General features: G+C 34.0%; 1 protein-coding gene across 1 annotated transcript; it reads right to left on the bottom strand.

The window, feature by feature from the left end:
- Nucleotides 1-2,430: 2,430 nt before the first annotated feature.
- On the bottom strand, nucleotides 2,431-13,910 carry LOC124180639. The gene is made up of 4 exons (XM_046566388.1): nucleotides 10,577-13,910; nucleotides 10,041-10,444; nucleotides 2,575-2,837; nucleotides 2,431-2,440 (listed from the first exon to the last, which is right to left on the bottom strand). The coding sequence occupies exons 1-4, from the start codon at nucleotides 13,908-13,910 to the stop codon at nucleotides 2,431-2,433; spliced, it is 4,011 nt and encodes a 1,336-aa protein (XP_046422344.1).
- Nucleotides 13,911-16,009: the final 2,099 nt, after the last annotated feature.

The raw sequence follows: 16,009 nt of genomic DNA, 5'->3' as shown, positions 1-16,009 counted from the left end.
AAAAGCCTCTTCGCATTCCGGGGTCCAGTCAAAAGAAATCTTGATTCCGGTCAAATGATGGAGAGGTTTAGCTATACTAGCGAAACCTTTTACAAATCTTCTGTAATACGTACAAAGGCCTAAAAAGCTTTGAACTTGTTCTTTATTCTTAGGTGTCGGCCAAGAAGAAACCTTCTCTATTTTGGATGGGTCGGTCTTCACACCTTGTGCTGAAACGATATGTCCGAGGAAGCCTACTTCTTTCTGGAACAGATGGCATTTTTTCGGGCTCATTTTCAGACCTGCTTGCTTCAGCCTAGCGAAAACTTGTCTGAGATTTTGAACTTCTTCTTCAAAGTTCTTGCCAAAAACGATTATATCGTCTAAATAAACGAGGCATATTTTGCCCGTGAGCCCATGGAGAACAGCCTCCATCATTCGTTCAAAGGTAGCCGGGGCATTACTCAAACCAAACGGCATAACCTTGAACTGCCATAATCCTCCTAAACCCGTAACAAAAGCTGTTTTTTCTTTATCTAGAGGATCCATTTCGACCTGCCAGTATCCGCTCTGAAGATCTATGGTGCTGAACCAAGTTGCACCAGCTATCAGGTCGAGTGTCTCGTCGATTCTGGGTAGAGGGTAAGAATCTTTCTTCGTTATATCGTTCAGCTTCCTGTAATCGATACAAAATCGTTTGGATCCGTCCTTTTTGTTAACAAGGACGATTGGTGAGGCCCAGGGACTAGACGATGGTTCAATAACATCGTTCTTTAACATGTCTTCCACCAGCTTCTTCACCTCTTCTCGGGCGTTGAGAGCGAGTCTTCGAGGAGCTTGTTTAATTGGCGAACTCTCTCCGACATCGATCTTGTGCTTGACAGAAGTACATCGGCCCTTATCACAACTATCTTTCGCAAAAGAATCTTTAAATTCTAGCAAAAGAGATTTAAACGATTCTACCTGAGCTGATTCTAACGAAATCGAAGATTTCTCAACAAGGCTCTGTAAATGTAAAGGAAAATGTCGTTGCAAATCATCCTCTGAAAGTTCTATTTCTCGAATTCTAGGAGGGGTCCAATAAATTCCATTCCTATTTGTACAAAGAGTTATTTCGCGATTGTTTGAAGCTAGTGAATTTCTCTTAGTCGAGATAACACAGTTATGAGCTGTAAGAAAGTCTATTCCCAAAATACCTTCATCCTCTATATCTGCTATAAAAACCTTATGTGGAGAGTCGATACACCCAAAAAGGTTAATTTGGACAGTAGCCTGTCTCAAAACCGGGGTCGTCTCTCCAGTGGCTGTTCGCAGAGAAAAAGAGGGAACAATCCGGTCATCGGATTTAAAGAGATCCGATCGAACTACGGTTACTTCTGCGCCCGTGTCTATTACCCACAGACAATCGACGCCATTCACAGTACCGCGCGCGTAAAGACCAGACTGTCGTAGACTTCTAATTAAAAACTGTTCTCTAAGAGGGCTTTCACTATTAACAATCTGCGATGATTTTCGCCCTGACAAATCGTCTGAAACTAGTTTTTTGAGTGAGTTCCTGTTGAAGAACTCGATTGAGGATCTGCTTCCCCTTTTTCTATATTTTTCTTACGCCAATTATAAGAATTTGGATTCGAGCCTTGCATCGGTTTTCCACTAATTTTTTTAATTAGAAAACAATGATTGGCGTCGTGACCTGTTTTTTTACAAAATATACAAGTCAAGCTAGTTTGACTTGTCACGACCACGTTTTTATTTATACGCTCGTTTCGACGGTTTTGAAAAGAACCTCGATTTCTTGGTTTAAAATTGTTACCGTTATTTCTATTTTTATAATTTTGAGGTTTTGGCTCCTCCGAGTATTCAAAACTCTGTCTTCCTGAGGTGTTTTCAGACACCTCAATCCGACGAAGTTTGCTTAACCCAAAATATTGCTTTCTCATTGCCTCCACCTCGAGGGCTTTGGCGGTTGCCTCCCGCAGAGAAGTGAGGCCCGACGTTCCAACGGCCATTTTAATTTCCGGATCATTAATCGCATTCAAAAAAGCTTGCGTTGCTAATAAGTTACGAGACGGCTCGTGATCCGGCAAAGCTATACGAGAAAGCCGTTCAATGTCCTGACTAAGAGACGCAAGGTCTTCGTCTCGTCCTTGTCTTCTCGTCTGTAATTGTGCTGTGTACAGTTTTGTTAAGTGGTCATTTCCGTACCTCAACTTTAATGCAGAACTAAGTTTTTCATAATCAGAGATTTCTTCCTCAGACAACGCCGTTAAAACGTTCAAAGCCGGCGTTCGAAGACAGGAGGCAAGACTGTGGGCCCTCATGGCGGAGTCCCACTGATTATGTTTAGCAATTGTATTAAACTGGCGTTCGTAATCTGCCCATGGAACTTTTCCGTCAAAAATTGGCGGTTTTAAAGGATAAAGAGGCTTCTCATTAATCTGAGAAGCAACCTCAGGAAATCCTGAATTATTTAATTGATTAAAATGAGAATATTGAGGTCGAACTTGAGGCAAAGACTCGGAAAAACCAGCCTCATTATTTACTCTCATTCTACTAATTGGAGATTCATCTACTCTCCTAATAAAAGGCACAGACCTTGATTCAGGAACATCCTGGAATCGACCTGGATGTTGAACCTCCTGAACAGTAGGAACGGGAACAGGAGAGGGAACAGGAGAGGGAAGCGGAGTAACAACTCTGGAACCCTGCGGTGTTACAGCTGGTCCTCCAGTGCCGCTCATCTGATGAACGGACTGAAGAGCCACCACAGTCGTCCGGAGCAGTTCATGAAGACTAGTCTCGAAACGCTCTCGAGCCTCCCCTTCTCGCTTCCGTTGTTCTTGTTGTTCTTGAAGCAGCTGGATTAGTTGTTGTTGATGTTGAGTAGCTGCTTCTTGTTGTTGTCTTGCCGCTTCTTGTTGTTGTGTTAAGATATTTAACAGATCAAGTTGCGAAATTGACGAAGGAATTGGAAGAGGGTCCACTGAAGGTGATGGAATTGTTTCAGGGACCCGCGGATTCTCCGTAACGAAAGGTTCTTCTCCGCTTCTTTCTCTTCGTCGTGAGCGCGTCAAACGACTGCTACTCATAATTAAAGTTCGTGCACTGAATTGACTCAATTAATAAGAACTCAAGATCCCGCTTCTGACACCAATTGTAACGATTTAGGCGTTACGTTAATAAAATATGGATCCGCGAGTTTACTTATTATCGAATCAAAGGCGTGAACAAAAATATCGTGATAAATGCTTTTAATGCAATATACGTGTTTCTTGTTTAAAGTCTGAAACAAGACTGTTTTTACAATAATATCGGTTGGCGCAGCAACCTTATTCTTTTTAAAGACATAAGAGGTTTATAAACGTCTTTTATCTATGCCGACTACTAGATCATTAAAGAGGGGACAAAAGGGGTGATTTCACCCTTTGTAACAATATTATAATTTTCAATTTACTTTCAAAAGAAGGAAAATTGAAAGAAAAAATTTTTTCACAATATTTCAATTTCTTCAAATTATGTATAATTATCAGATAAATCCCAAATATTCTCAATTATTCGCTTATTTTCCATTTTATTTTATTTCTTATAATTTTTTCTATTTACAATCATTTTTCTCCTGATTACATTATTTACCTTAATTACCCTCATTTATATTCTATTATATTCATGTATGATATAAATATATATAAATATATATATACATATATATGTATATATATAGATGTGTATATATATATATATATATATATATATATATATATATATATATATATATATATATACATATGTATATATATATATATATATATATATATATATATATATATATATATATACATATGTATATATATACATATGTATATTTTAATTTTCAATTCACTCTCAAAAAATGGAAAATTGAGGAGAAAAATTTTTTCTTACATTATTTCGATTTTTCTAAATTATGTATAATCATCAGAAAAATCCAAAATATTTTTTATTATTTGCTTATTTCTTATTTTATCTAATTTTTTTATAATTTTTTCCATTTACATTCATTTTTCATTTCATTACATTATTTATCTCAATTACCGTCATTTATATTTTATTATATTAATGTTCAATATACATATATATAAATATATATATACATATATATTTATATATATGTATGTATACATGTATATATATATATGTATACGTATACATATGTAAATTATAATTTTCAATTTACTTTTAAGAAATGGAAAATAATAAAAAAAAATTTTTCTCACAATATTTCAATTTTTCAAAATCATGCATAATTATCAGAAAAATCCTAAATATCTTTGATTATTCGCTTATTTTTTATTTCATTTCATTTTTTATAATTTTTTCTAATCACAATCATTTTTTATTTCATTACATTATTCACCTAAATTACCTTTATTTATATTGTAATATATCAATGTATATTATAAATATATATAAATATATATACATATATATCTATGAATATATATACATATATATACATATATATCTATGAATATATATATGTATATCAAAATTTTCAATTTACTTTTAAAAAGAGGGAAACTTAAAAAAAAAATTTATTTTCACAGTATTTCAATCTTTCAAAATCATGTATAATTATTGGAAAAAGCCTGAATATCCTTAATTAATCGCTTATTTTTCATTTTATTTCAGTGTTCATAATTTTTTCCATTCACAATCATTTTTTATTTTTTTACACTATTCGCCTCAATCACCATTATTTATATTTCATTCTATTATATATAAATACATATACATATATATCTATATATATATATATATATATATATATATATATATATATATATATATATATATATATATATATATATGTATATATATATATATATATACACATATATACGAATATATATAGATGTATCATAATTTTCAATTTACTTCCAAAGAGCGGGAAATTAAATAAAAAAATTTATTTTCACAATATTTCAATTTTTCAAAATCATGCACAATTATTAGAAAAATCCTAAATATTTTTTATTATTCGCTTATTTTTATTTCATTTCATTTTTTATACTTTTTTTAATCACAATCATTTTTTATTTGATTACATTATTCACCTCAATTACCTACATTTATATTTCAATATATTAATGTATAATATAAATATATATAAATATATATACATATATATATGAATATATATATGTATATTAAAATTTTCAATTTACTTTCAAAAAGAGGGAAAATTGAAAAAAGAAATTTATTTTCACAATATTTCAATTTTTCGAAATCATGTATGATTATTGGGAAAAGCCTGAATATTTTTAATTAATCGCTTATTCTTCATTTTATTTCATTTTTTATAATTTTTTTCATTCACAATCATTTTTTATTTCATAACATTATTCGCCTAAATTACCTTCCTTTTTATTTCATTTTATTAATGTGTAATATAAATATGCATAAATATATACACATATGTATCTATATATATATATATATAAATTTGTTTTCACAATATTTCAATTTTTCAAAATCATGTGTAATTATTGGAAAAAGCCTGAATATTTTCAATTAATCGCTTATTTCTTATTTAATTTCATTTTTTATAATTTTTTCCATTCACAATCATTTTTCATTTTATTACACTATTCGCCTCAATCACCTTCATTTATATTTCATTCTATTAATGTATAATATAAATATATATAAATATATATACATATATATCTATATATATATATATATATGTATATATATATATATATACACATATACACGAATATATATAGATGTATCATAATTTTTCAATTTACTTTTAAAGAGCGGGAAATTGAATAAAAAAATTTATTTTCACAATATTTCAATTTTTCAAAATCATGCACAATTATTAGAAAAATCCTGAATATTTTTTATTATTCGCTTATTTTTTATTTCATTTCATTCTTCATTATTTTTTTAATCACAATCATTTTTTATTTGATTACATTATTCACCTCAATTACCTACATTCATATTTCAATATATCAATGTATAATATAAATATATATAAATATATATACATATATATATGAATATATATATTTATATTTTTATGAATATATATATGTATATTGAAATTTTCAATTGACTTTCAAAAAAAGGGGAAATGGAAAAAAGAAATTTATTCTCACGATATTTCAATTTTTCGAAATCATGTATGATTATTGGGAAAAGCCTGAATATTTTTAATTAATCGCTTATTCTTCATTTTATTTCATTTTTATGATTTTTTCCATTCACAATCATTTTTTATTTTGTAATATTATTCGCCCAAATTACCTTCATTTATATTTTATTTCATTAATGTGTAATATAAATATATATAAATATATATACATATGTATCTATATATATATATATATAAATTTGTTTTCACTATATTTCAATTTTTCAAAATCATGTATAATTATTGGGAAAAGCCTGAATATTTTTAAATAATTGCTTATTTTTTATTTTATTTCATTTTTTATAATATTTTCCATTCACAATCATCTTTCATTTTATTACATTACTAGGGGCTTCGCCCCTGCGCGCTTCGCGCGCCAACCCCATCTCGGCGCTACGCGCCTCGGGCACTCGGCGCTGCGCGCCTCGTTGTTCGGCGCTTCGCCCCTCACTATTTCCTTACGTATTGTTTAGTCGGTTGTTTCCGATCAACCCGACATTGCTATTGGCTCCCTATGTAAGTCTGCTCGGATTATTTTCGTAAACGAATCCACTCACATGTACAAAACTCCCGATGCCATGCAACCCCAATTGCATCCGGCGACTTATTTTGTTATAGTTATTATTTTCAGATTTTTTTTACGTATATCTACGTATAGAGATATAGAGTCTACTGCGTCTGGTTTATAAGTACAAATAATTGATATCAATTCTTTGTTTTTTTCAATAAATTTATTTAACATTTTTCACTTTAAATTTAGTTCGAAGTTGACTTCGAATTTCATTGATTGATGAAAAATTTCGATATTCGCTTTCGCTCGTCTGAGCTCAGAGTAGATTCAATTGTTTATTTGCGAGTTTCCCCAGAAACTATTTTCGCCCAAGTCAGTTCCCGTTTTCGTGAAGAAGAATCGAACATTTCTTTAGAGCTCCTCAGAACTATTCATGAGGTTCGTGAGGATTGGTTGATAAAACAAACCTTTTTTTCTTTATCAGCTCCGATCTTGGTTATTAATGCAGAAGCTACGGCTGATCAAGTTTTTAGAGATCTTTGTACTTTCTTGACATGCGTAGGTTAACCTATACTTACTTTATGAAGGAATAAAGCTAATTAAATGAAAGACAAAAAAAAAGTAAAATAGATTTTCTATATTGAAATAACACAAAGATTACATGAAATTGTGTTTCAAAAATTGCTTTCTTGCAATCAATATTTTGTACAGCTGGTCTCCATTTTGTAGGTTCGATGCGGGGTAACGCTTTATTAGTTGAAATCGGGTTTCGGTCAGTTTGATTTTCTGCGTTGTACCTAATGCTTAGTTGGAATCGGGTTTCGGTCAACTTGATCTTCTGCGTTGTACCTAACAATCGCCCCGAGCGTTGCCCTATAATTAAAATTGAATGATTTTTAAGATAGGCTTGATTTTTTATGGAATTATAATTGAATTATTTTTCATTAATTAACAAACTTCTCAAAGAGCTTATATTCGTTGCCATCAAGGCGGAGCAAGATGCGGGCGCAGCTCCTTGGACCGTTGAGATCCCATTGTGCGGACTGATGTTGAGCTGTGAATACGGAGTCCTGGTCACGTACCTCCTTCGGGCTCTCAGTCGATTATCATTTTTCTTTGAACGATGTCGAGTTGTTGCACACATTATTGACCAATATTTAGAAGGGCTCTTGAGGGAATTGAAGAGTTGTGCAATTGCGTAATTGATTAGTCGAGGATTTGAGGAGTTGGGGAGTATAGGATAGGCCCCGGCCGGCGTGCGTGCCGGCCGGAGAACAACAACGAACTGATGTCTTCAATATTCGAAGTTGTTTGTTTTGTATTGGTTTTTTGTTTTTCCATGAGTTTTGTTTCTTTCTAGAAACTTCTTCTTTTGAATCGAGTTTTGTGTTGGATAGGCTTTACATATAGATATACTGTGTCTGGTTTATAATGTACAAATAATTGATATCAATCCTTTTTTCTTTTCAAATAAATTTATTTTACATTTTTTACTTGAAATTTAGTTCGAATTTGACCTCTCTCGTTTTGGGGACTTCGGGATGTTTTTGCTGTGGAATGATGAATTTTTTATCTTTTCTTTACATTTCCTTGTATAATTTTCATTTACCATACATAGACGGACCACTCTTCGTCGTCCGTTTCAAGCAGCAGCTCCTCCTCTGCTGCTTCTGCTGCTGCGCACAGCAGATCATCTAATCCGTCATCTTGTTTTGGTAAAATAGGCGTTAAATTATTTGCTTAGGGACTGATACGTGTTTGACTGTATTTTCAAATGTCGATATTTTTTTCTTTTTTTGACAAATGATTGTATATAAGTAATTATTTTTCCATTTTTAATGGCTAGCTGTAGAATTCACTGGTAATGATTCTCAAAAAGTGTCCGGCTCTTTGGTCTGCCAAGTTGAATTTGGATTTACATACTATTATATTATATCGATATGCTTCACCTGGTATTTTCTCGCTCGACCGCTGCAAAACCTCGTCGCTGTCCTGTTTCGAGAAATTTTCATTAATTTTATCATACTGCTTACTTTGCTCTTTATTCATTCATATTTCCAATGATATACTTACTTTGTTCGGCATGTTTGATTTAATTTATCTGTTTACAAAACAAAATATCACTAAACTGGGTAGCGCTCACTGATTCTTATTTTTTTGCTTCTTTTTATTAGCTACGGTGTTTCATTTGAACTGTCAAATGTCGGAATATAATTATTTGTAATTAATTTTGTTGTTGCATGTATAGGTATAATAGATATGTACTTATATATTTCTTTTATTTATCTAGAAATTTAATATGGTATGAATATCGTAGAAATATTTGCAATTTTACATCAACAAATTTGTACTTTTATCATTTTTTTATTTCTGATAATTTACATTTTTTTCTCACCTTCAACTCAGTCAATACATCTTTATATCTTTTTTCTAATCTTACTATTTGTTTCCTAATTTCATAGGCTAACTTTTATTTTTTCACAAGTTTCTATTTCATTGTATGCGTTTCGGCTTTTTCACCAAATGACCGACACGTGTGAATTTACATCTGAATAATTACAAAATAAGAAAATACTCAGTGGAAATGACTTATGTATTTGAACATCCAATTACAAATCGCGATTGTTTAAATTTCCATACGTTGTGCTTTATTTCCTCTTTATCGTTTTATGCTGCTACCTATTTTTGCATCTTCTTGCTCCTCTTGGCTTTTCTTTCTCTTTTCTCTGTTGTCCATTCTTCAGTGATTTTTATATTCTTGTTGGTTTTCCTTTCGTTGATGATTCTGTATTCCTTTCATTCGTATTCTCTTCTCCTTTTTCTTTCACTTTCGCTTCTTTTCTCCTCTATACAGTACTTTTTTTTCCTTCTTCGTATGAGGTCCCGGTGGAGTTAGTAGAGGGGGTCAACCCCTCGGCCTCTCGAACTCCTATCACCTCCTGTGCATTTCTCTTTTAAGTTCATCCATGTTTATTTGTTCGTTTGTGGCTTTGATGAATATACATTATGCAGTATTTATTCAATAATTTCCTTGTACACAATGTTCTTTATTGCATTTTCATTTTTTTTCAGTTGAATTTTTATACCTTTCTTCGACCTGCATCGTGACAATGCAACGTAGAGTTGACCATGTCCAAAGATTGGTCGGTCAATGAATATTCCCACGTGGTCAAAACTTTGTCCTTGTGATTTATTTATAGTTATTGCAAATGCCAACCTGACTGGAAACTGTCGCCTATGGAGGATAAATGGTATATCTGTGTCTCCCCGCGTATCTAATTTAATTCTTGGTATTTCTACTATTTGCCCTTTTCGCTCTCCGATTAGAAGTTCACCAATCAAAATTCTAGAGTGAATTTCTCTTACAACTAACCGTGTTCCATTGCATAAACCATCTGATATTGATAAATTTCGCAATGACATCACAATTGCTCCGACTTTCAGCTGTAGATTGTGTGGTGGTAAACCTGATGGCGTTAATCCATTTAAATACTCTATCGGATATCGCAGAGTAGCTTCTTCGTCAAGTGCTGCATCTGCAGTATCAATTCCTTGTAATGTTGCGTAATCTATGCTTTTTGATTCGAATATATTGCCATCCATTCTGCGTAGTATCTCTGTATTTAACTGATTAACTTCGACATTCAATGGAGCTAAGATGGCTCTGTTTGTTAATTCATCAAGTGGCAAATTTCTTGGATATAAATCGTCTATTAAATTGTTGCTTTGTATTTCTTTCTCTGGTACAAACAACTCCACTTCTCCATTACCTATATTAAGTAACCATTCTGAAAACTTTGCGGCATCCTCCTTTGCTCGCATATTTTTTTTCTAGCTTAATTTTTCAAATATACTCCAAAGTGTAGAGTATTTAATTGTTTCCTCTATTATTTGTTGTTTACCTCCTCGTTTCACAATGGGTAAAACTTGTCTGAAGTCTCCACCTAGTATTATAGTCTTCCCACCAAACGGTGATGCGTCTTCCATTATATCTTTTAACGTTCTGTCGATCAATTCTAAAGCAATTTTCGGTATCATCGAACATTCATCCCATATAAATACATCTATACTTTGTATTTTTTTCTTCATCGTTGCATTTGTGAAAATTGTTCCTTCCTTTTGCAGTGTCAATGGTAATCCAAATGTTTTGTGCGCGGTTGTGCCATATGGTAGTAAGATGGCTGCTATACCTGTCCAAGCAACACATGCAACATTTTTTTTTTCAGATTTCAACATGTAGTACAATGCGTTGTATAAAAATGTTTTTCCTGTTCCTCCTGATCCATCGACGTAAAAGCATTTTTCCTGCTTTCTATCAGTACTTTTGTTATCCATAATATTATCAAAAATTTGTGTATAAATTATTTTCTGATCGTTGTTTAATTGCTTCACCAGTTCATTGCCTTTCTTTGCAAAGGTTTCTATATTTTCCACTGTTATTTCTTCCGCTTCATTTTCGAAAATTATCTCCGGTATTGGTAAGTAAAAATCTGCACATGATCTTGCCTCAGCTCTGAGAAGATGCTCAATTGCACATAGTGCTCTATTTTCATGCTGATCTACGAAGTCTTCAGATAGTGCTTTCTTGTAAGTATTCCATAAATCTATCGCGTTCGATGGCATTTCACCGATTAAATACCACACAAAAAAATGACGTAACCGTTTCGGCATAAGTATTGAAACAGCTTCGTCGAATATTTTGAAAGCTTCGTCATTTGTCGCAGTTAAACCCATATCCACTGCAGCCTCTCTAAATGTATTCCATTCCTTCCCGTTTACAGTGCGTAAATCTATAAAACTCCTTGCATTTGTCGCATGTCCAAGGATTAGTTTGAGGTGAAATCTTTCGGAATCCCTTGGTGAAACATTTGTCATTCTACTAACTACTTGACATGCATATTTTCTTTTTTTCCACGTTTTTGTTGCTTCTTGAAACGAATAGTAATCTGGCGTGTTCGCGTAAGTTATATTTCTTGCCATTTCATCTATGCTGTTCAATTCAAACCATGCAATAAGATGGGTTCTCCACTTTTTTTCATTTGTAGCGGCTTCGACTTCTCTACCTTCCTCAAACGTTGCGTATTGCTGCCCCGGTAGGTGTACAGGTAAGCGTGTGACGGCATGACTTCGTCCATGCATTGGCAGTTCTAGTATACGCCAAGCTGCTTCCATCGGTCCTACGTAACGCGAATCTACATAATCCTGTATTTCGTTGATTATTGGCTGACCATCACTCTCGCTGTTTGAATCAGTTATCTGTACTCTTGCACGATCATGTCCCTTGTGGATGTACTTGAAGACATATTTAATAGCCATTATTGACGCACAATATTCTACGTTCATGTGGCAGTCGTACTTTGCAAGTAGGTATGGATTGTGAGGCACAACCATGCTGTTGTCTACTTGGATATTTCTTCCTTCCACGCGGTTGCGGTAATAATTTATGTCTGTATTTTTTCGTCTGCGATACTTTGGAAAACCGCCACCGCTTATATCAGTATTTTCCACTAAGTCTTTCGGAAATTTCTTTGAGCATGACTTCGTTACCGAATTCCAGCATGGTATTTTGGATGTGTGAGGGCCGTGTAGCATGTGTGATGTGACAGATTGATATAGTTGTTGATGTATTCGTTTGTCTGGTATTTCTGCAGATATAAAACTGTCAATTGCTTCTGGAGTCAAAAGTTTGTCATTGTTATTTAAGATAAATAGTATGTGAGCATGCGGTAAGCCTCTTTTCTGAAATTCAACTGTGTATACGTATCCTTCAATCTTTCCAAATACTGAACCGCTTTCGATTTCCTTTAGTGCCTGTTGTAGCCGCATGTTGAATATTCGACAAGCTATTGTTGGTATGTCATTTACAGTGGTACCTGTAGGAAAATCTTTCAATACCGTACATATTTCCGGCCATTTAGGATTACATGTCATTGTAATAAATAAATCCGGTCGTCCAACTTTCCTTGTTATTGCCATTGCATCTTGGTACTGCTGTTGCATATGTCGCATGCTGCCGGAAAATGATGATGGTAAAATCATTTGGTTCCCAAGTCTTGTTCGATCCGACGTATTCGCTTCACTATTTGATATGTGATCAGTCATTCCTTTGTAACATTCTACACGCAATTGCTTCTGATTATTTCTTAAAAACAATAAACGCTGCGATTCAATTGTGAGATATGCGTGAATCACATAGTGTTGTGTCAATCGTCCGCTCCGCAACAACTGATTCTGTGCTTCGCCTCGACGTAAGGCCAATCGATGTCCATAATATTGAACAGGAGAGATTTTCTTGTTTGTTCCTACGTGTTTCATATTATAGCTCCATCCTAAATCACCGCTCGGAAATAGTAATGGAAAAGTCATTGGATCAACGTGATGCGAATATCTCGGCACATATCCAACTGCACGGTCTTGTTTTGGAAATACTTGTACTTCTATATTTTCAGATACTGCCCCGTCATCTGAAACGATCAGAGCTGCTAGCTCACCACAAGTTGGCGCATTGTACCGCCGTTTATCGTCTTCCTTGAGTGCTATAAAGTTTAATCTCACCAGGCTTTCTCCCTTAACAAATCGCTCGTACGTTGTTTTAAAATTTGCTGCATAAGGATTGATATCTATTATCAGTCTACCAATAATTTCTAACAGATTTGCTCTTCTTGCATCATTTTCTCTCAGCGCTAGCTGAGTTTGTACGTCGTAGATGTAAATTTGTCCATATCTCGGTCGGTTATTGTTTGCGGTCTCTAAACTTGTAGATATTTTGTAACTCACATCCCCGATTATTTTCATTACATATGGTCCTGAATTCCCCATATCTGCCACGGTACAATTAAATGATGCAAACGCAAACGCGTCATTATATGATCGTATATGTTGTCTGAAGTGTCTTGATACTTCGTCATTCCCTTCTCGCAGACGTTGAAGTACATCAGGATATTCCGTTAATGGTGGTAATGTTATTTTTCCTCCATGACAGCAATTATTTGCCACCCTTCCTGTTTCATATTTGAACCTTTCTGCATTGCAATGTTTACATTTTACGTTCATTTCACCCATGTGTAGTTGTTCTACAGTTTTAAAAGTGCCTTTTTCAATATCCCCGTTGTAACGATGCTCAGCAATGATTGATTCACTGTTCATTGCTTCCACTCGTTCTCTGTTTCTGTCTAATTCCAACCTGTCTCTGTTATCTTCTATTGTTTGGCTGAATACACACAGTTCCTTCTCCATCGATTTCAACGTATCACTGTCCCTTAATATTTCATCACAAACATGAATTTCCGACACGTTATTCTTGCTTATAAGTCGTCGACACACGTTTTCGTCTGTCGTTTTATCTCGTTGTCTCTTGCTATCCACTTCAATTCCTTCTATGCTTGCTTTTCTTTTTTTCATCAGTCTAAGCTTCCATTCGTTGGTTGAAAATTGGTGTTCCTTCTCTATTGGTATCGATCTATCTCCTTGACTTGCTGAATTATTTTTGTTACCGCTCTGCCCGTTATTCTCCAAAATCACCTTCTTTATATTATTTTTTTCTCTATATTTGCGTTGCTGTTCACTCCGCAAAACACGTTTTTCTTTTGTGGTTAACATAGATCCTGGTCGTCCTCTTGCCTGGTTATAGAAATATTTGTTTATTATTCTTCTCTGGCTTATTTGGTTATTCGCACTTACAATTTTATTTTCCTTTTTCTTTTGTGATACGTCCGACCATCCACCGTCTCCATCGCCTTGTCTGCTGGTTGAAGCTCCTCCTTTCTGTTCGTTGGTTGAATAGCCAGTATGATATTTTTTGTTCGCTTCCCTATATTTTCGCTGCTGTTCTCGTCGTCTAATTTTTCGCTCTTCTATGTCCATCACATTGGTTGGTCGTCCTCTTGATTTATTTTCCAAATCAATCATCACAATTTTATTTTCCTTTTTCTTTTGTGATACGTCCGACCATCCACCGTCTCCATCGCCTTGTCTGCTGGTTGAAACTCCTCCTTTCTGTTCGTTGGTTGAAAAGCCAGTATGATATTTTTTGTTCGCTTCCCTATATTTTCGCTGCTGTTCTCGTCGTCTAATTTTTCGCTCTTCTATGTCCATCACATTGGTTGGTCGTCCTCTTGATTTATTTTCCTTATCAATCATCACAATCGATTCTTCCAATTCTTCTACACCCTTCGTTGAATTATTTTTACTACCGCTCTGCCGGTTATTCTCCAAAATCACCTTCTTTATATTATTTTTTTCTCTATATTTGCGTTGCTGTTCATTCCGCAAAACACCTCCTTCTCTTGTGGTCAATATCGATCCTGGTTGTCCTCTTACCTAGTTATACGAATATTTGATGGATATTATTCTATGGCTTATTTGGTTCTTCGCACTTACAATTTTATTTTCCTCTTTCTTTTTTGATACTTCCGACCATCCACCATCTTCATCGCCTTGTCTGCTGCTTGAAACTCCTCCTGTTGAAACTCGCTTGAAATTCTCCATTGTCGTTGTAAATCCTGGCTGTCCTTTTGACTGTTTGGTGATATATTTAGATTTACTATTATTTGATTGTTACTTTTCATACTTATTACTCACTATCTGAATTTTATTTTGGTTCTGCAAGACATCAAAGTGTCCACTGTCTCCGTCGCCGGTAAAGAGTAGTGAGAATTGTATTTCATTTTGTGATCCGATCCGGTGCGGATGAATTTGTTCTTCGCGATACACGATTAAACATATTTTAAAAATGTCCGCAGCTGCAGCTAATTCTGCTTCTCCCCCATATATTCCATTTTTCTTCATGTGTGATTTGTAATCACCAGGTGACCTAATCACAGCACCGTTTGACTCATTACCTGTAATAAAACCCGCAAATGTAGACCAATTATCCACTATATTTGAAACGATACTTAGTCTCACCTCTGCGTGTCGATCTTGAGTCCCGTGTACACAATACGCCAACGCGCGAAAAAGACAATTCCCGTCGGGAATCATCTTGATAATTTTCATTTGCATTGTCATTTTTTGCGCGTCGTTAACAGATACCTATGAAGATATTTGTCATAAACAGCCGATGACAGCTGTCAAAGGGTTTCCTAGATGCTTTTTGTTTTGTTTTCGGGATCTCGGCCCACCGCCAACTTCATGCGTATACTATTGTTATTATAATCTTTTTTTACTATTGTTATTATAATCTTTTTTTTACTATTGTTATTATAATCTTTTTCTACGTTCATTTGTTTGAAACTTTTTTATTAGATAGAGAGATTCGCCTCAATTACCTTCATTTATATTCCATTATATTAATGTATAATATACATATATATAAATATATACACGTATATATATAT

The sequence above is a fragment of the Neodiprion fabricii genome, chromosome 4, assembly GCF_021155785.1.
Source record: "Neodiprion fabricii isolate iyNeoFabr1 chromosome 4, iyNeoFabr1.1, whole genome shotgun sequence".
NCBI lineage: Eukaryota > Metazoa > Arthropoda > Insecta > Hymenoptera > Diprionidae > Neodiprion > Neodiprion fabricii.
This window is presented reverse-complemented; position numbering and strand designations above follow the sequence as displayed.